The 21,981-nt window shown below is 42.3% G+C and overlaps 1 protein-coding gene across 1 annotated transcript; it reads left to right on the plus strand.

Moving 5' to 3' along the window:
• The first annotated feature begins 2,716 nt into the window (after positions 1-2,716).
• On the plus strand, positions 2,717-21,932 carry stox1 (storkhead box 1). Its single transcript, XM_010745753.3, has 4 exons — positions 2,717-3,230; positions 17,613-17,765; positions 17,900-20,612; positions 21,294-21,932. The coding sequence occupies exons 1-4, from the start codon at positions 2,900-2,902 to the stop codon at positions 21,445-21,447; spliced, it is 3,351 nt and encodes a 1,116-aa protein (XP_010744055.3). The 5' UTR covers positions 2,717-2,899; the 3' UTR covers positions 21,448-21,932.
• The last annotated feature ends 49 nt before the right edge of the window (positions 21,933-21,981 follow it).

Raw genomic sequence — 21,981 nt, forward strand, 5'->3', positions numbered from 1 at the left:
GGCTTTTCTGTAAACTTCCATGCAATGCAAACAGTGTGCGTGTATAGTACCACACTTGCTTTGTGTTGTGGGCTAAGTCACAATTTGTGTGGCCACAACTCAGCTGTATTTTTAGTGAAAGAAATCTGCACAGTGAATGAAGTCTAACACATAGTTTCTAACTATCTACTCTATATCTCTTGTTCTTCAACGTCCCCTGTTCAGGTCAGGCTGGGGAACTTTATTGCATTCCCAAGCACTCTCCCCTCGTTCCCTGTCAGTTCTATATTCTCTACCGTCTAATAAAGTCATACAATGTTTAAAAAACAAACAAACAACAAAGTACCATATTTTGTTCATCTTAGAAGCAATCTCTCTGCCCGCAACCGTGTGAAGGCTTGTGAACTTTAGCAGCAACGTTGCAGCTATGAGCCAGGATAAATGATCTTAGAGCCAAAGGTCTTCTTCCATCCACGGTTCAAAGCTGCAGTTCTGGGAAAGTGAGAGCTCAAAACGGATAAATAATGACTGGAAAACAGCGATTATTAAAGGAATAGTTTGACATTCTGGGAGATCTGTATTCACTTTCTTTGCGAGAGTTAGATGAGACAATTGATGCTGTTTTAATATCTGTCTGTTGAGTATAAAGCTACAACTAGCAGCTGTTAGCTCAGCTCAGCACAGCGGCTGAAAACAAAGAAACATCTAGCCTGTCTGATTTCTTTAATCTTATGTTTACGTCCATGTTTACTTGGCTATCCTTGTTTGCTGTCTCAAAGCCCTCATTGTTTGATAGAGTTAAATTCCTTCAGATATTGGCACACACGTTGTTTCATCTGAGCATGGACTGTCACCCATGTGGGCATGGACACTGAAAACAAATATAAGGGATGGATGTAGTATCCGTGATGTCACCCACAGGTTTCTGAAAAGCCGTTTTGAGTGTGGTGGCTCTGGCCGTCTTACTTCCTCCCCCTGGCTAATCTAAATATCTGCAAAGACATGGATCATCAGCAGACCCGAGACAGACTGAATGACGCCTAAGTGCTCAAACAAGCCATCTGTAACGTACCTGTCAATCAAAGTCTCCACACTGTGCATAACTTTAAGCCATAATATAATTTTAATGGGTCAGACTCAGTACAGTTGTCATGAGTGGCAAAATTAGCATAAAGACCAAAACATATTTTTTTGTACCAGGCTGTTTATTTCTGCTGTGAAGTTGAACATTTTAACATGGGGACTTACGGAGACTGACTTGTTCTGTAACCAGGAACTGCAGTTGCATTGGCTTCACTACACAGCCACCAAAGTTGCTGCTGGCTCAAAACAGGGACCTGCTCATAAATGTTATGACACCGTTGTTCGGGGTTCCACAGGTTAAGGTTGGAAATTTCTTATTTCACACTGTCTGACACTATCATATATTATGCATCGGCTTGTTTCAGTTCTTTGAATCTAAGGTAAATATAATATTTATAACGAGTGAAATATCTAAACCAATCGTCATGGCTGCATCATTCTCTTAAATTGAAAGTTTTAGCCGTGTTGTGCATCTTTTCATGCACATTTCCCCAAATTCGGGTTGACAGATTTTGTAACTTTGGAGACTTTGGGAAATCCTCTAGAATTGAAATAAACTTGTGCAGGTTTGAACAAAGTCTGGCTGCACAGCATGAGTCCGGCTGTGAAAGATGAACTGGCATTTTTAAAAATTATTATCAAAAGCTTTAAAAATCACAAACCACAAAGAATCTCTTCAATTCATTTCTTATTAAAAGACTTGGATCTTTAATCCCACACACACAGAATCTTTGCACGTTTTTCTCTTTTACCCTCCAACTTCACTCGACTCTCTGCTTCATCAGGGTAGACTGCACATAATTCATCCTGTGTAGGTTGAGGTGATGTATTCTTTTCATGTACAGAGGAAGCGCAATATCCTGTTCCAGCACAGGCTCTAATACCACACTGAGGCAGACTGGCCCCTGGCCTCTCTCTCAGGGGCCTGAGTGCTCCTGAAACTAAAGCCACAGCCTCTCTGAGACTGGTGATATATGAGGTGTCTGTCTGTCTGTGCTTCAGCCTCTGCCTGTTACAGTGTCAGTAAAAGTGGGGACTAATGGGGTCCCTTTTTTTGAGAGCCCAGGGAGGAATGGTTCTCATTTTAACCTCAAATACAGTACGTTCCCTGAGGCTTATGCACTTTTATTGAAATAGCATTTTCTCTTGTTAAATCATTGTTGTGAATGCACAAGATCCCTCTTTACCACACGAACCAAATGACTCTGGCATCTATGTGAAATGAATTATGAGTGAGAGCTCATAAAGAGTCTAGTGCTGGAAATAAATTCAGTCTAAATCACTCGATAAAAACTGTCTTAAAGCTTTGGTGGCACTTCAGTCAACTGTGGACTCCTTTGATGGTGATTCATGTCCTCCGTGGTCCTATTTTGTTAGTTATGATAAAAATGCTGTTAGTTTGATAAAAAATATCAAGTTAATGAAATCACAAAGCAAACAAACAAAACCTGGCAACACAAACACAATAATGGGTTTGTTAAAATCAAAATATGCTTATATGCCATGAATGAAACAGCACCTGTTCCTGCAGAAGAGAAGCAACACACACACACACACACACACACACACACACACACATTAGTCAGTGGGAGGTCTACCTGTGCAGCCTGATGAGCCCTCCTCCTCTTTGCCACCGTCACTGGTTTCCCTGGAAGCCTAGAGAAACCAGTCGGACGTCCCCGGCGCCTCCGCTTCACTCGCTGCAGGACTCGGGCGCGCACTGGAGGAATGCGTGGCACAACAGCTTGGATTTCAAGAGAGGACAACTGTCTTTTAACAAGTGCATTTTATTTCCTAGCATGATAGCTCCTCACTGAAGCCGATAAAGACGTTAGAAATGTCTCACCAGCAGCGGGTTGTCCAACTGTCCGCCGCGTCTCTCGCTGTAGTCCTCGGCCCGGACGAGGAGAGTTTGCGCGCCGGCGGAGGAAAACTCAACGCCAATACTACGAGTGGCCAGGAGATTTTTGCGGACTTTAAGGCGCAAAACTTGCGCAGTTTCTGGAATAAGAGGCTCGTTAAGGCCATAGCTGAAGTGTACTTTCAAGGATGGATGGAAAATTTGGTGCTTTTCATTCAAGGGAACGCAAACAACCTAGAGGTGCTGAGGGAAGCGTGGATGCGCAGAGCTCTGAGGTCACCAAAGGGATTTATCATTAAAGCTGTCGGTATGTAACAACCAATGAACTGTCACTAATGATCTTATGAAGTGTTATTAAGAATGTAGCAGTACAACTTTCCATGTGCAGTTTCCAGAAACAGTCCTGTGACAGTCTGCTAAGCAAATACATTTAAACAAGAGGCTGCCACATGTCATCATGTTTTTTTTATTTATTCTAGGAGACACTGTAGAGCCAAACAACCAGCAACATTTGTTTACCACACGGAGAGAAACGTGTGAAAGTCATAAACTTTGAAGAACAGGAGCTGGCAGGGTTTAACAGCCTCCCTCCTTCTCCTCCTCTGAGCTTTTATTAAGACTGCCTACTAAACTCAGTTAAATCTAATGTCACAAGTATGTTACCCAGAGGTTGTTGTATTTATAGTGTCAGCAGTCTTTATTTTAATGTGTCCTTCTATCTCTAACACTAAATTTGGACAATTATGGCCATTATTTATCCCTTCTTCTCATGCAAACTAAAAAAACTGGCTTACTTTTTCTAGCCAGTGAAATGTTGCCAACTTTCCCCAAATTAGTTTCAACACCACAGGTGATTTTTTTCACTATCAAAGCTGCTGCATCAGTTCAAATAGCCCCGAGAGACGATATTTCTTAACCCCCCCTCCCCCCATTCCCCTAAATATATTGTCTGGTGGATTTGAGAAGATTTAATGACCAATCAGCCTCCCCTTGTTGTCGACACAGTGATATGTTTACCAGAGCTTGTTAAGAAAGCTCTGTGTACCATGTAATTACTCCTAATTGCTCCTCTTCTCCGGCTTCTCCTCAGATGTGTTTTAAAAGCAGCATATAGCTGCACAGGAACAATGAATGGAAACCTTTATGAAGCCTCCTATAGCATGATCTCATAGGCTGTAAATGTGTGACAACACCGGCTGCTGGAGAAAATGACAACCCTGTGTGGCTTTTTGTCCTAATAACAGTATTCTTAAAAGATGCACCGGGTTATTCACATTTTTTTCTAAAGATGCCAAACTCTGGCTTATAGCAAATATACATATGTGGGAGCTGATTTTATGTTTTTGTCACAAAGCACAAAAAAGTTCATAATTATCCCGTAAAATGTAAAACCTGAAGGATGCAACAGTGTCAGCGGTGTGCTTTTCCAAATGTTAGGATACTCCAGCTGCAGCTGGTTCCTTCTGGTTGTTGAAACAGTGTCCCAGCAACACACACACACACACACACTGGCTCTGAGTTTGCCATTTGGTGCAGCTGCTTTGCCCCAGTTTCATGGTCTGTCTTTCCAATAATGTGTTGAAGTTATTTTGTCTGGATACACACCTTGCCGCCGTCTACCTGCTGACCTTATATCAGTCTGTCAGCTCTGCCAGATTGAGCAGTGCACAGACACGTGAAGGGAGGAATGTGATGTGAAGGGGAGGAAGAGACCACACAAGGGGAGCCCCCAGGAGGGCGTGGAGCGATGGAGGAAGGCAGGGGGTGGGGGGGTGGGAGGTGTGAGACAGTTTCTGCTCAGCACACAAACAAACACCATATACACCATATGAGCCAAAGGTGACAGCAAGCTTATTACTGTGGGTCAGCACAGAGGTGTACACAGATATGCATGAGCTCACAGGCGGATGCGAGGCCTCAACAGACTCCTCATGTTTGAGCTTCACACCAGAAACTTGTAGGCAAACACGTCTGGGTGTGGACATGTCACCTCCTTCTCCTCCTCCTTAACAAATCCCTCGCCTCACATGGCAGCAATTTGTATGGAAATCAGTGCTGGCAGGCTGTCAGAGCCTGGTTTACTGCCTTCTCACTGAAAATTGGTCAGCAGTGAATCACTGTGCGACCGGCTGCCGACCACCGCCGCTCTTCTGTTAGCCAGGATTAATGTCCCCTTGTTTCATGGCCAGTAAGGGACTGAGGAAGTCAGACTTCTAGATTGATATCAGGTATGGACTTAAAGACCTTGACATCGTCCTGATATAAATATGTCAGCCAGGAAACAGAAATGTTATGAGTTATGGGCTACAGTGAATTTTAAACAGCCCCATTTCCTTTCTCAGGTCGGAGCAAGGTTGAGCCGTGGCTTCACCTACGTGAGGAGTTTTTTTAAGGAAACTAGTTCAGAAGATGTTTGACAAAAAATAATCAAATTTGGTTAACGAACAGCATTTGATCATTTTTAGAGACAAAGGTGGTAAAACACAGCTCCCAAACAGACACAATTTGATTAATCTGTGCTAATTCCTCCTTGGTCCTGTCTGGTTATCAGTGTCAGTACCTTGAGTGGAGACAGATTGTCACCTCCGGGCCTCTTCTGAGGGGAGAATATTCAGTAGAGGAGGTGTGGGAGGGAGAGGGTCGATGGAGAAGGGAGATTGTGGTGAGGTTAGGCTGAGGTAAACAGACAGGGGTGAGGAGTTAGTATGAACAGGCTTCGCTGTTATCCTTGTGGGAATGGGCCCCACTGGTACTGGGGTTGACCTCTCCGCTTCAACTCATGAACGTCTGCAGGGTGTTTATCATTCTTCCTCTATTACTCTGAAATTATCCCTCCGTCCCTTTTTCTCTTCCTTTTTAGCAGTTGTTTCCAGGATAACACAAACACTCCGCCGCAAAGTAATTTCATTAATGATCAGTGTGGATCAGGTATCCTGCAGGAAACGCAAAATATGAGCGAAGAATAAAAGAAGAAGAAGAAGAAGTGTTTGTGGTTTTTGCCTTAATAAAAAGTTTCCACTGCTGTCTGTGTTTGTTCATAGAAGCCATACATTATGTCCAGCTCACTCTTTCCTCTTTTTACTGCATACAGTATAGAAACACCAGCAGACAGTGTCTACATGTCACATTAATCAAATTACTGACGAGTAATTCAGTTCTGTCAAATGTTTACAGGAGAGTTGCAACCATCAGCATTAAAGAAATAGTTCTACATTTTGGAAAATGTGCTTATTCACTTTCTTGCCGAGAGTTAGATGAGAAGATATTACTGCCTCTGTGCTAACTATGGAGCTACATCTGGGAGGCGATTAGCCAGCTTAGAATAAAGACTGGAAGCGGGAAGAAACGGATAGCATGGCTATGTCCAGATTAAACTAACAAGATAAAACGTGTTCGGGGGGTTGCTGGTAGGCATGTTTTTGAACTTTGGCAAGATGGAAGGTGAGCTGCCCCACCCTCCTCCTTCCAATCTTCATACTAAGCTAAGTTAGTCGATCTTAGCTTCATAGTGCAGAGGCATGAGAGTGATATCTTCTCATCTAACTTGAAAGCGTATTTCTGAAAATGTCCAACTATTCCTTTAATTAAGATTTTAGCTGAATTCTTATTGTGTATGAAAACGGACCAATTGGCTTGTCCGTCGTGTTGGAGGCTGGAGGCTCTCCTGTTGAAACCAGAGGCTTCATAATGACTGTAAGCTCGTTCTGCATTATTTAGAGCCTCACAATTGTCTCTGGAGCAGGATGAGCATGGATCCACGAGCTGAAACATTTATATGGAGTCAGCCAGTGGTGTAATGAGGTGTCCTGTATCCTCCCTACAATCAACCCCTGTAAACTGTCCTCGTCCTCTTTGAACATGGACATGAAGGAGTCCCCTGGACAAGGCCTCTCACTTTCGCCATGGAAAACACATTTCTGGAGGACATTGTAGGACGCACTATAGGTCTCTCACTTTTAGAGCACAGCTATGCTGCACTTTTTTGATCCAAGTTTCCTTTTTAAATGGTATGTGTCATTTAACTCGCCATACCATGAGGTGGTGAAGCATTCCTGAAATGCTTCATTTACTCTTGAGATCATTTCCTGAGTTTGTCGGCTCACAGTGCCTCATTTTTTGCTCTTTGCTGTTCACTTGAAAGTGTTGTATGTTCACACGCGGGGTGTCTCCTTTCATGAGGGTATTTTGTCAAAGTCTCAAAGCGCTTCACTAATGGTCATAACTCTTCCAGATGTTAGCTTATTAACCATGACACCCCCTTGCCGGGCCTTTCCAGGTTTAAATGGCCCACCCTGGCCTAACTAAGCAGCACAGGTCAAAGGTTACAACCTTCTTGCTAACAAGCGACCCTGAGGTCATCTAGCTTCAGAGGGCAACATACATCAATACAGTATCCAGGTGTTCTTCCTTCACTGAACAGTTTCAGCTTCTGTTAGTGTCATACCCCGACACAACCTGACATCTTCTAAATATGTTCTTAGAAATAGATTATAAACTGGATGTTATTTAACATTAAATAATTATATAATAGTGAATATGAAAAGTTTTCATCATTACTTTTAGCTATGTGTTTGATGCTGTTTGAACTGTTTTCACGAACTATATTAGGAAATGTACTAAGGATCGACATCACACTGATTCATAATCCTATTTGGCTCTTTATTTTCCTCTTTATTACAAAAATGTATATGTTTTATTCAAATCTTCATGTCTTAAATGAGGTTTTCACATACCCTCTGGCAACTGCAGGTGTGCCCCCTGGGGTACAAGTATGTAATATGTGTCTTTAGTTAGGCCGTTGTTAAGGAATCCCTGTGGTTTTTATATATTTGTCTGTATTTTATTTGTGGTTAAAAGACAGATTGGTGAAGGAAAACCCTCACGGGAGCAGATTTGTACGAGATCTGCTCTGCTCAGTTACAGCTACCATCTGCTCTCAAACAATATCGGTTAAGGATATTTACTCTTGAGCTCCCTGACACTAATAGTACGGCATTAAGTGGTTACCCAAAATATATGTTGCTGTTTTTCAGGCTCAAAAGAAAGTCCATATTATGACAGTGGTCTGTTCAATCATCTGACAGAAAACAAGGGAGGAATGTTTTGGAAACCTTATACCAAATTTGCTGGTGCAGTGTGAGATTTCAGAAAATGGATGGATGGGTATACGTTAATTAGGCTGCAGTTATATTACAAGCATCACTCTTATTGTCCTTTATTGTGACAGGACCGGGCGTGTCCCTGCATTTACCTACAATGTCTTTTTATTTCCTGTGCTTGTAAAAGACGGATTAGTCAAAGGTTCAGATATGAGGATACCTTGACCTCTATTCTCAAACAATGACCCCCACATGTGTGAGAGACTATGTGTGTGCGTGCATGCCTCTCAGCACATCATTTGTTAGCCACATCCTTTCCATTGAGCAGGAAGCGCACCCCTGGTGCGAATCAGGCATGTCGGTCTCTTATCAACCCAAATATTGGGCTTACCCGTAGTGTTGGAGTGGAGCGGTGCCAACAATAACAGCTGGAGAGGGTTCCTCTGTATCCCTTTAGCTTATACACCCTGTCTGCGGCCGCTTGGGTTTCCCTTTTGCGATTTATCTTCATTCACTCTCTGGTTAGACAAATGGGTCGACACAGAGGTGAGGCTATATTACATTCAATTTGGTATGACTATTACTCTTCAGTTTCCTGACAGGATGTTTTCTTTGCTTCATTTAGCATTGATAAATTCGGCGGTATGCTAACATCAGTTCTGTGGTAGCAAAGTGTTCTGTTATTGTATTACAAAAATGAAAGATGCTTCAACAGAGCTATGCGCCGACTAGTTGTACTGCATTAAAAAGTGGTGGATCATATGGCAGATACTGGACAGGAGCTCTGGTCTTAATACATGGATAACAAACACAGGAATCTCCTGCACCTCAAGCTCAGTTAAATGGGAGGAAATGGGTTTCATCTGCAACCAATGACTGCCATCACTCTTGATTAAGGGGTGTGGTTTTGCTGTAAAAGCCACATGAATGGAGCAGGGTGAAAATACCTGGATCTTTGATGGAGGCAAAACTGGGGAAAGTAAAGGCTCTTGTCTACCTCTGAGCCCTGAGTACTGTTTAGTTTTTATCACCAGTGAAATGTCATAAAAACTGTACAGGTGTTTAAAGTCGACTACTAACATAAACAGTGAACAGGACAGGGCCTAAAATTAACCTCTGTGGAACACCTTCTGTTACTCACATTAAAAAAAACACATTCACACTGATATCAGTCAGAAAGGTAGTTGTGAAACCAGCTCCACACAGCTGAGAGCCAAAGTCTGAACAACATCAGGGAACCATTGACTTGAATTAATTGCTGGTAAAGGACCAGCAAACAGAGAGGCATTGTGTTGGTTTTTGTAGTGGGTGAGATGGTAATGTGTTTCGACCCAAAGCCAGACTCATTAGAAATAAACAGACAACAACAAAGAGAGTTAATCACTTACACATGACTGTATGATTTTGACCAGACAAAATAATTTTGGAGATAGGCTGATAGTTATTGATGTTGATACTGAACTTTTATTTACTGCTTTATTCAGTGAGCCGTCTGTGCCTTTAGATATACAGATCTGTCTGTTTAAATTTAGTTATAGAAGTTACTACTGTACATAATTTATTTCTAATAGATCATTTGCTTTGAAGGCAAGCCAATCGGCAGGATCATCACAACATCTGGCCAAAGACTGGGACTGTTTTCTTCTTTGTTTTTCTTGTTTTATATAAAACAGATCTTTTTTTCAGTGGATCTTTTATCTTAAATACATCTTGTCTTTTTATAAATCAAATAAAATATAAAACAAATATAACAGTACAAAATGGTTCAGTGTTAGTTTATTTGTTCACCCATGCATCTAATTTATCATATTTGGCTGAAAAACTTATATAAGCTGCAGTTTTTCAAATTGGTTTTCCAGCCAACTTGGACTCATTAATTTGCTATAATGCAAGCTGTATGGGCTGATGTCATGCAGGGTTATTTCTGCAAGGGACTAAAAGACAGGATCATTTTGACCATTCATAATTTTCTGTCTGAAACTCCCCCATTTTATGGAACTCTAGCTCCAAACCTGGAGGTTTGTTAGGTGCGCCCTCAAACACATTAAGTATAGGCTGAAATCGATCTGAGATGAAGTACTTACTCAGGAGACTGTGGCAAAATTTGCATGAGTGGCGGCAGAGTTTCTGCCCAGATAGATGCAGTTTCTGTTGCAGAAATGTAAAAAGGCATACATGGCTGTTAAAGAACAAAGGAAAGGTACTGTGGTCTATATTTTAAATGCCTTGGACTCACCAGATGTCTGGTAGAAACAGCACTGGCAGACTGTGGGGTAATGTTCATGTTCATGAAAGCAGACGAGAGCCAGATATGTTGGGGTGCGGCCCATTAAGTCTGAAGAGGTATGACGTAAGAAGTAAAAAAGATGGGGAAATAAAGTGTTGTGTCTCCTGGCACCACCATTGGTTTCATGTTGCATGCCATTTGGGCCATGCTATAAAGTACAGGAGGCCTGCCTAGCTTCACATTGTTACCGGTCCTCTGTTAAACACCTGGTCAGGTGGATTTCCTTTTTCACAAAAGCATGATAACAGGGTTTTTGCACACTAGCTCAGTACCAGGTCATTTATTTCGTGTAGAACAAGCTCGATTGTTATTTAAATTGTTCTTACTGTGAATCAGATGGTAAAAGCATTATTTAATGGCATTACAGCTTACAGGGATTTGCAGCCAGGATATGTGGTGACCAACTATGTGAGTGTAGATGTTTTAAGCTCCGGGAATGTCAATTTGAGAAGCTTAGTCACAGCCTGTTTATGCTTTCTTGCCAACATACATTAAACCTCAATGGGTTGAGTTGGCAAAGTGAGTCTCAAGGCTGTAGCTGAATTATAGATACCCATAATGCACTTGGGCTGCTGTTTCTTCTTTTTCTTTGGCTTTGTATTGCGTATGGCAGGTCGCTGCCACAGAAAAGGTTTCTATGGTGACTTGAGTCAACACAAGGCTGGCTGTGTTTCTCCTCATGGCTCAAAGATTTAGCTCACAAATCCTCTTTAGTCATGGCATTTTGACTTGACTCTTATCTGTTGTTCCCCTTTGGAATAATCAGTACTGTTTATGCTTAGATGTAGTAGAAAGTTGACCTTCATATCTTGACAATAGGCCTAAATTAGATTAAATAATGCAGATTTTATCTAATCTGAGTTAGCAGTGCCATGTTAACCTGCCAAAAAATACATTTTCTCAAACACTGATTACAAAGAGGCCACAGTCCAAATTTCACTCTTTTCCTCCCACTTGAGTGCTTCACTTAATATTTAAACACAGGCAGTCTGAGATGGTGAACTGTCAATAGGTGAGATTAAATATTTACCTAGAAATGGTGGTTTTATTGTTTGGAATCAATCAATAGTGTCATAAAATGATCGGTGACTAGTCTTTCCATTTTATTGGTTACTGATGTGTTTTTAAGTGGCATGGTGGTAGCCATATTGATAATACAGGACAATAATGTTCAGTAATCAAACAGCACATTCAACATTAGTTAACATGATGAGTTAATTCAAACATTTTGATGTAATGTTGATGTCCATGTAGTATTTCTCCTTTCAGAGTGGAAGGACAGGAAAGGGCAGTGTTGTTAGACTGGGTGAGGTTTGGTTGTTGGGACACTCAGGCTGTGATTGCTCTCTGAAGGGATCTTTTCACTCAGTTTATTGGGCCATTTAACAGCAACGCCCACATCTGTGTGTTCTTTGGGAATGAAAGACACAAACTCGTAAAGCACTTTTAAAAAGTGTAATGTGCACACACACACACGCACACACACATACATATAAAAAGAGAAGGGCGGGGTCATAGGGGCCCAAAAAATTGAAAACAAAGGGAAGTGGTCGTGGGATTGGGAGGAAGTCATGGCGTAAATTACAGTCTGCATCTCTTCTCATTACACTAAATCTGACTGTATGAATGTTTGACATTGTCTCACCAGACACTTAAGTCAGATCTTTCTCAGCCTGCAAATTCACTGAAGCATGTTCTTCACAAGGTCTCAGTTGATGGTAGACGGGGGGGGGGCTTTGCAGGTTGGGCAGGCCTCAAGTTCATATTGAATGCCAGGCTGTGTGTCCTTAATGAGGGAGAGAGAAGATTAGCCTGTTTGCTTACCGGAGCCTAAAAGATTAGACGATAGCAGTATGAGATAAGATGGTGTACGTCTGTGAGTATGCGTTTTCCAGAGGGGCCCTGGAGTGAGGGATTGTGGCAACAAGCCTGATGTTTCAGTTAGATTTTTACCTGCGATAGCATACAGGTGAAAGGTCAAGGATTCAGTCACATGTTGCGTAACCTTCTTTATGGCTTTGGTTTCTGGTCTCACATCAAGACATGAATATAGTCCAAACATGTCTGTCAAAATCTGTAGATAAATGAGTGTTTATTTAGAGCAGCCGGGTCGTCTGATGAGCCAGTCTGTGAGCTAAATGCTGTTGTGCTAACACAGTCACCATGGAAATGCAAACATACTGATTTTACCAGGTATAATGTTTACCGTGTTCTTTAGTTTGGTGTGTTGGCATGGCAACATTCACTAGTAAGCAAAACACCAAAGTGTTGGACAAATTAAAATGTTGGCCTTGTGTTTGGACGTTGGGACAAATTTCATGGCAGTCCATCCAATAGTTGTCAACACACGCCAGTAAAAAACAAAAATGTTATGTTGGCGCTATTAGATTACCGAAGAGAGTGAGATTCAAACATGAATTTCTGTACAAAACTTTATGGCAAGCCATCCGATAATTTGGACCAAAGTGGTGGTCTTTTGCGATCCCCAGAGCTGCATCAAGTTGCAAAGTTTGCTGTACACAAAATCAGCATAGGAAGAAACAGAAAATTACTCTACAGCTGCACTCTACAGCTGCACTCATTAGCAAAATTTCAACTGAAATATTACAAATGTCAGCTGAATATCTGAAATACAAAATGATATACAAAGCTGTCTTTGTACTTTTGTTGTGTACTTCTGTGTCTAAATGTGTGACTGCAGGTTTGTGATCAAAGCTAAGATTCACCTCATTTATTATATACATCAGCAACTTATTGGAGGTCTGTGTGTTGCAGTCTGTTGTTAGGGTCACATTATGTCCCATCCTTCACTGATTAAGAGATCAAATGGTGCAACAGCTTGTGTTGCTGCAGGACATCAAATGTCCCTTAAATTATATCAGTTTGACTGTCACATTGCAGTACTCGGTAAAGGTAATTTAGATACTGCATGACAGTCAGATTAAATACATTATTTTTATCTGAGTCATTGGAGCTCATGGAAGGTCCACAGTATGTACTGTGCGGTGTGTTAGTATTTTCTTCCAAGAAACTGGAGGTAATGCAATCACGTATGAAATGGGACTCATGTGGCTGTGAGGCCAGCTAACAACACAGCCATGTGAATACATGTGGCATTGATCAGTGTCAGCAGCCAAAAAGATCTCAGGGGGGATAGAGGAGAGAAGGTCTCTGTCAATCATCTCCACAATATGAGCAGTCAGCTTCAGGCATTTTTCATTTTTATCCCCGGGGCGGCAGTTTATTCTCCCATAGAAAGTTTATGGCATGAGAAGAAATAATGTTTTTAGCTCCGCTTGGAGCAGAAAGCGTAGTGTGGGTCACTTTTTTGTAACGTTATAGTGAAGACCATTAAAGTACAATTTTAGACTTGTTATATAAAGTTGCAATTATCTCTTTTAATCCAAATTGGCATATGAAGTATGCATTATGCCAGTAGTTCTCTGGATACAGTTTTGGAGGTTATTAGCTCTTGGGATGAAAAAACTATTCTTTGTCTCTCTAGATTTTTATGTCTTGTGAGCTTGGGTCACAAGTCAAGTTTTACTGCCTCAGTTTGATATTGCACTTACATAACACTGATGGCCATAAAAGAAACAATCCGAGCAGCAGAGTCCTTTTAGTCCTCAGTATGTGACTCTAATCCGATGTTGAAAGATGTGGGAGGGGGTTTCCCGAAGCTTTTAAACTATCCAACAAGCAGCTCTGATGTAGCTGCCAGCTTCAGACCCTCGCTGCCTGGTAAACGCCCACATCTTTTAAACTCTGCACCGGTTTGTAAGTTAAGCTTTGTGTTATACATTTATAGTAAGGTGAGAAAGATGACATCTTGGTGACATCATCAGGGCAATTTTCTCAGACAAAGATCCTCCAGAACCAAAGAAGACATTATATACAACTCCTATTACAGGCTGAGTAGGATTAACCAGACTATGGCTGTAAAACTGGTGGAGAGCCTCTTAAAGAGGTTATATTGAACTGCTGCTCCTCTTAACTTTCCTTCACACAAGTCCCGTCTCCTGTTTTGACTCTTGAGCTGCCATTTCCCTCCCTCTTCCTTGTGGCACGGGGTTCAGTTGCCATGGCACCCAGCCGGGTATTCATGCCGTGTATGACAATGAGTGTAATGTTGGTGGCCCGGTCTTAGATTACAGGAACACAGAGGTCTGTTTCCCCTGGAGAGGAGACGATTACAACAGTGAACCTCCACGACGGTCACGCCTGCTAATGTTAGACTCAATAAACACAAATCCTCAGAGCCCATCACGACTTTTTCCCATAAATAAACTGCAGGTGTATTTTTGTCTTCTGTCTCACCTACGTACATTGTCAGTATCAACTTTCTGTTGATTTTCTTTAAGGCAGTGCTGCTATCACACTGTTGTTAATTAAATGGCATGTTTGAAAAACGCTTTTTCACTTATTCCTGTTTTTAACTCCCTCAGGAGTACAAATCATGATAGCAGGTGTCCGACAGGATATCCTGCTTTGTACCAGGACATGGTCAGAGAGGATAACGCCCGAGCTGCCAAAACAACCTCTATGCCAAGACAGCTGGGAAGTGATTTTAAGGAAGTAGTGATTTCCTATTAGTTTATTGATTCCCTGTGACTAATTATCCGTCTTCTCTGGCCCTATCATATTCTTGCTGGCCTTTTGTCTGTCGACAGTGGCTGTAAGTGGTCGCTATGTGGACAGCCAGCCAGACATTCCTATAGGAAGTTAACAACAATGAGGAGCTAAGTCAGCAGCACTAATTCACTGCCCAGGGAGACTGCTATTGAGATATCCGCTCTGAGGTTTAGTCAGATTAACGTCTTCTGTCGGAGCCGGGGGAAGGCAGATGGTTTTTTCTTTACAATCCCTCCGTCTGTCATAAGATCAGTTTTGGAAAGAAAGACCCCTGTCTGTGAGGCTTATGAGCCTTAAGTGAGCTGTCAAACAAAGTCAGTAAAAAGTCTGTCCTGATAATTGTTTTTGTTTTTTTTACTGACTTTGCTTGACATATATTCGTTACTGAGGATAAAACATTTTCTGTTTAACTTAAACACAGAATGAGGAGCAGTGAGATTAACACTTTTCAGCTGCTCTGTGGTCAGTGTTGTGAGATTTGCTTGGAAAGATTATTTCAGGTTGGTTGAGAAATTTTGGTGGTTTGCACCTACAGAAATTTGGGGTATATTCCAATAAATCTGCCACTCCTAATTAGTTTGATTGAGATTATCAGGGTACGAATCTTAACTGACTTGATGCGCAATGCTTCTTTTGTCTGTCAAATCTGGCAACACGGTCTGTGGTGCTTCATTACAAGTAATAATCCATATTTCCAGCACCAAAGTAAAAGTAAAACAAACTGTATGTGTGCAGCACATGTGTGTTTTGTTGTGCTTTACCATGGCAGATATTTGATTTGTTGTTGTTTTCCTTGCCTTGGACTTAAGTGGTGGGTTGTGGGCTGTGTGTGAGGTTGGTAAATGTTTAATTTACATCAAGTGTGAGCTTGGCAGTGTTTTCCCTGAATGCCCATGGGGTTGATGGGAGAGTCACTCACAGTCACACACATTTTCAATCTTAATTCACAAATTTCTACAGTTGTCAGCGCAACTGGAAAACATCTCTGTCAATAACAAAAACAAGTTTAAGCTCCAACTGCGGAATTAATTTGTTTATGTATTTTCACTATTTACACTAATGCGTGCATTCAAGTTGCAATACAGCAATGCTTTTTTTGTGAAAGATCACCATTCTGTATCCCTTCTTTCCCCTGTTTACGCTCCTTACATTATTGAGGTGTAGCTGATTAACTAAAACCAATTTTCCAGTCCTGTGGGTAAGGTTATGCTCATGCCCTTCACATGAAGGGAGTTTGCATTAACACAGCTCAGATGCTAATCATTCATCAGCAGTGGCATCTGGTTTGTTTTGGTGTTTCCACTGAGCTCACTTCTCATTAGTTAACATTACTCTTTGTTGTTTGTATATGAGTATGTTTTTGTGGCGAAAGAAAAAAACCCCAGACGTCTGCATCAATATTTCAAATTATAATGACCTTTGTAAAAGAAATAACATAATGTATTCTGCACTGTAGCAACAAAACCCTCATCCACATACTTATCCAAACAATAACCACATCAAGGCCAGGCCTTAACTTAAACGTTAAGATTCAAACTAGACTGTATACCTTAAACTAACTGACTAAAGGTTTATATCTGAAAACATTTCTCATACAATATCTGAACACCAATCTTTAAGCGTGGCAGGCCAGTAACAGCATCTTTTCCCCTGATGGGATCCAAAATGTGGTATCTATAATTGCTTGAATTGTCATTTGATCATGAAAATTCTGTTTCTTTCCTTTCAGGTGTTCAGGTTGAACTAGAGAAGTCAGTTGTTGGTTCGTGGTTGCTTCACCTTGTTGGGAAACTAACTTTGTTTAATTAAGAAGAGACTACTCATCCCTACACTAGTACTATTTGTTGTCTCCTGTTTCTGAACAAGGAGACATTAGAGACCTTCGTGTTACCCAGCGAGGTGGCCAATTATTTAGACACAGTTGTGTCAAAGTCCACATTCAGTTTTGATCCTTTCAACGGGGTGTGGAAGAGTCTTTATTGCAGTACTATCTTAACCCCCTCTGCCCTCTTCACTATAGACGTTGCACAAAAAAAATCCTGTTTGTCTGAAAGGACTTAACCACTGCATGTTGCTTCAATTACGTTTCCCCATGTGTGAAACTGTGTTGATTGTTTTTCATTCTGAAATCAGATGTTTCTAAAATGTCTGGTTAGCTTAAAAGCAGCTTAGATTTATGATTTAAAAGCCTTGTGGCTTTTGTGTAATAGACTCCCACAATGTGTCTGTATGTTTTATACTATTTTTACAAAGACAAATGTTTCCAAGACTGTCTCTGTCTTTTTTCTGAGTCTCTCTCTCTCTCTCTCTTTGGGTAACATGTTTGTCTTAAGGCACCTCCTAGACATGAAGGGCTGTATGATATGGGGGGCAGGATATCTGATCTGCCCAGCAGGCAGACCTGTGGTCATTTCTGTGGGAGTAATGGAATTTTGTGGTTTGTCCCAGTACTGATGGAATTTCAAAAGCAGTCATATAACTCACATAAATAGACCACCTCGGTCATGATTTAAAAGGTGGTTAGGAGAGGAATGTCAACTTCAGTACTTTGAGTTGTTTTCATTGGCAGTACAAGTCACAGAGGCAGACCTCTCTAAACTCAGGTGTGTTTGTGTGTACTGCAGCATGCCCACCTGTTTCACTCAATAATCTGCTGGTGTGTGTGCTTCAGGTGACCTGTCCCCGGTGCAGATGTCCCCTGTTCCTCAGTCCCAGTTCATTCCCTTGGCCGAGGTGTTGTGCTCAGTCATCTCAGATATGAACACCTCTGATATCATCGTCAACCAGGAAGCACTTGTGAACTACATGAGCAAAGCCCACCCAGGTAATCCATAAAACATTGCCTCGTCGTGCTTGTTCAAGGAATAGCTGTGTCCATAACAAAATTGTCACGAACAAACTTTCCATTATTAGACGTAACGTTTGTCCTCCTGTCCTCATTTTTTCTTTCTGTCTCAGGAATAACCATCCCAACTCAGGACATTCTCTACAATGCTCTTGGCACTCTGATCAAAGAGCGCAAAATCTACCATACAGGCGAGGGCTACTTCATCGTCACGCCTCAGACCTATTTCATCACTAACAACATGGTGCGAGAGAAGAACTGGTGGACTTCTGGTTCAGCAGACGACCCTCCCTCACCTCCTCCCATTACTTACCTTTTGAGTAACGACGTCTGTGTTGAAAGCACTCAAACGTTGCCAGTGGCACACTGCAAGTCTTGCAGCTGCTTCAGCCCTCTCCAAACATCCCCTAACATCGCCTCCACTACTGTAACAGCCACCATCCCTCCCTCCACTGTCCCAGACCAGCATTCTGTTTCTGTTTCCATCAGCGAATGCACGGGCAAAAGCTTAAAGTGGCCCCGACCGTTAGATCACAAACCCACAGTGCAGCATCAGTCCACCTCCACAGCTGCGGACTGTCAGGCGAGCGAGATCAGCAAAACTACAGCCACTACAAACGCCACTGGCCGCAAAGAAAAAGACAACAAACCAGGGAGAAAGTTTGGCCTCAGTTTGTTCCGCAGGAATGGAGGTAAAAAAGAAAAGCCAAAGAAGGAGTATGCATCATTTTCAGGGCAATTCCCTCCAGAGGAATGGCCAGTGAGAGATGAGGACGACTTAAACAACTTACCCCGTGACCTAGAGCATGCCATCATCAAACGCATCAATCCTGAACTGACTGTGGACAACTTGACACGTCACACGGTCTTAATGAAGAAGCTGGAAGAGAGAAAGGAGAGGGGGATAGACAGAGTGTTGGAGAGGGTGGACAGAGGTCTGGATAAAGATGATAAGGCGGTAGACAAGGGAATGTCTACTGAGATTCTTACCTATTCCAAACCCAGGCATCATCACTCCTCTAAGGCAGGGGCAGGGAAAAGATCCACTCAGAAGGCCTCTCGCAGCAAAAGGAGGGTCCATTCTTCAAGAGAGAAACAGAGGGAAAGAGAGAAGGAGAGGGGTAAGAGTAAGGGTCCCATATGTGCGGATGATTATCCAGAGGGGGAAGATTTGATTCCTGCTCGGCTTAGAGTGGAAATCCCTGTTGATGAACCAGATCAAGTGGAAGAAGGAGGGGGTCTTGACGGAAAATCTCTTTACAAGAAACGCATTGAGAATCCTTTCCAGACTCATCCAATTAAAGAAGCTGAGACCATTATTCCCCCCACCAACAACAGAGAGCAAAGAAGACGAGAGGTGAAAGAGGGCAAGACTTCAGGGCCAGGCAAAAAGGAACGAACGAGCCATCGCTCCAAATCATGGGACCCGCATCGGGCCAAAGCGATTGCAGCAGATGGCGAGGATATAGAGAAATCCCCTACATCTGAGGACAGGTACAACTGTGTCCACAAGCAGGACCTTGCTGCTGATCATCTGCTCCAAGCAGACATAAAGTTAAACAGAGAGATGCCACTGGACTACAGCTCAGCCTACCCACAGAGCAGTACGCTCCGGATAGACGACAAGATCCGGCATAAGAGGGAGGGAAACAGCAAGGAGAGCTGGGAGGGAGGTGACCAAAATGGCCATCTTCAGGAGGCAGAGTACAACAGTGTACCAGACCGCAGCCTCACTATAGATGACGGCCTCTCTAACATCCAACAATACTCCAATAGTAATGCCATCCTCCCTACCCATCCTTATGAGTCTGTCATAAACCATTCATATGACCCAACTCTGCCTTGGCCTAAGCCCTCTTTACAGCGGAAACACTCCCTCAGACTCTCCAACCCACAAAGGGATGATATTCAGGGGCATGACGAGCTCTCTTCACACCAGCAGGCCTGTGAAACTATACCCACCCAGGAACAACAGGAGATAAGACCTGTCACTATCAATAACAGAGAGCAAAGGACCATGAACCAAGGAGAAAGGCTGGAACTGATAGCAAACAGCACTTCCTCAATAACAGACACTGATGGCTTTATAGAAGATGACTACAGACTCTATCAGAGAGCAGATGAGCAGGAGGATGAGGATGCCTGCAGTTCCTTGTGCCTCAATGAAGAGGAGATTATCGACGCTGCAAATGTTTACCGAACAGGTGTAGCAGACTACCACAGTCACCAGTTGGTTTACAATAACCATGAATCTGATTTGCAGTATCAAGGACCTCACAGTCATTATTATAATTCACACTTTCACCAACCACAAGTCGCCTTGGTACAAAATTCAAGCAATTTCAAAGATCTCATTCCTCCAGCAACCCAGAGGGAGGCTTCCCTCAGCCCCACCAGATCTGGAGAGACCAGCTGGAGACTGATTCATCCTCATCAGAGGACGAGATCACCAGGGCCCCAAAATGCGTCCAGCATCAGGCAAGGCACAGTGAACCAGGGGGAAAAACGACATGAGGTTGATTTGGACTGTTCCAAACCATTTGAAGTTGCAGAAAGTAGTATATTTGACTACTGCCAGACTAGTGAGATGGAATCAGACACAGAGACTGTCCGTAAGTCAGTTGATGAGGGTGACGGAGAATCTGCTCACTGGACAGCTGAGGTGGAGGATGCGCAGGAGGATGAGTTTGAAGAGACGGGTGTTCCTCAGACCCATAGAGCTGTTCTGAGCATGCCCAGTGGGGCCAGAGCTGCAGAGCTTGGGGAAGCAGTGGAAATGGGAGAGAACCAGAGCATCACAGGAGACAGCGGTATAGATTCTCCTCGGTAAGTGCCTGACTTGTTCATAGTTGCTGTAATTAGATACTCTTATTGTGTTTCCACTTCATTGTAGCTCACTTTGAGACCTGGGGTATCTTGTTAAAGCCATTGAACTTGCTGAAATTTAGACAGCTAACACAGACTGACACTGAAGAAAGGGGTTTATGAAGAGAATAAAAGGGTACACAGCCAATAAAGAAATGCTCCTAATCCCTTAGCCCAGATACACATTGTCTCCAGGCCAGGCTCCAGAATTCTTAGTAGTTTTCACACCTATCTCTGACTATGAGCCCACAACAGACTCTCGCTACATTCTGGAGAAGACAGGCAAAATAAACACTGTACTGAGGTTAGTTAACCTCTGGGGTCACCTGTGGTTGGCCTTACTCCCAATTTGTGTTTCTTCCCTTAAAGTAAACTAAAGCTGAGCAAACACCTAGTGATCAATTATAGCGTCCAGTATTTGGACAGGAGGTAGTCATTTTGATAATTACGCATAATTGCTGTGCAGCACTTAAATCCTTATAATCAAAGAGGAAGAAAAGAGGTCTTTTCTGACATTGAACTTGCTGTGCACTCCGGTATGTGGGTGGACAGATGGAGCGCATGAACACGTCATCTTGTTGTAACATATTTATACTGTAGATAGATATCAACCTTATGCCCTCCTTTTCTTGCCCTCTACAGGACCCGTGTCAGCCTGGCCTCCAGCAACACTGTCATTCTGGAGGGTCTCAAGAGAAGAGGCTTTTTACAAAACTTGGAGAAACTGCATTCAAAGAGCAATGCCATTCGACCACAAAGCTCACTGCTACAGCTAACTCCTGTCATGAATGTATAGCAGGCCTGAGTCGCCTGCGGCAGCTTTACATTGGAGCTAACAGACCTCACTGGGCATGAAAAGGCCAAAACAATGTGCTTGAATCTTCAGTTCTATGCAACTGCTAGGTCACAAACATATCCTATTACAACAGGGGTCTGTGTACAAATGTACAGTGTATATTTTTCTTCTCTTTGTAAATAATTCTAAATGTAATATTCTATGATTTTTCCATTCACTCCCTTGTGTATGTGCTGATATTGCACAGTGTATCAACAGCATTTTTGTGATATAAATGTACAGTTTTCTTTCTCGTTGCTGAAAATGATCATAACAGCATTAACGTCTCATTTCATCTCATCTCATCATCTCTTTTTTTCTCTTGTCATGTAGCAATTACTACAAATAAAATTGTGTATTTCAGCCAAGATGTCTTTCTTTCCATAATTCTACTCCCTATAAAACATTTACCAGTAACAGATCGGTACCTGCAATGACAGTGCTTTTACTTTAGCAAAAAGTAGGATTTATTATTATTATCAGTATTGGCCACTA

Source organism: Larimichthys crocea, chromosome III, assembly GCF_000972845.2.
Source record: "Larimichthys crocea isolate SSNF chromosome III, L_crocea_2.0, whole genome shotgun sequence".
Taxonomy (NCBI): domain Eukaryota; kingdom Metazoa; phylum Chordata; class Actinopteri; family Sciaenidae; genus Larimichthys; species Larimichthys crocea.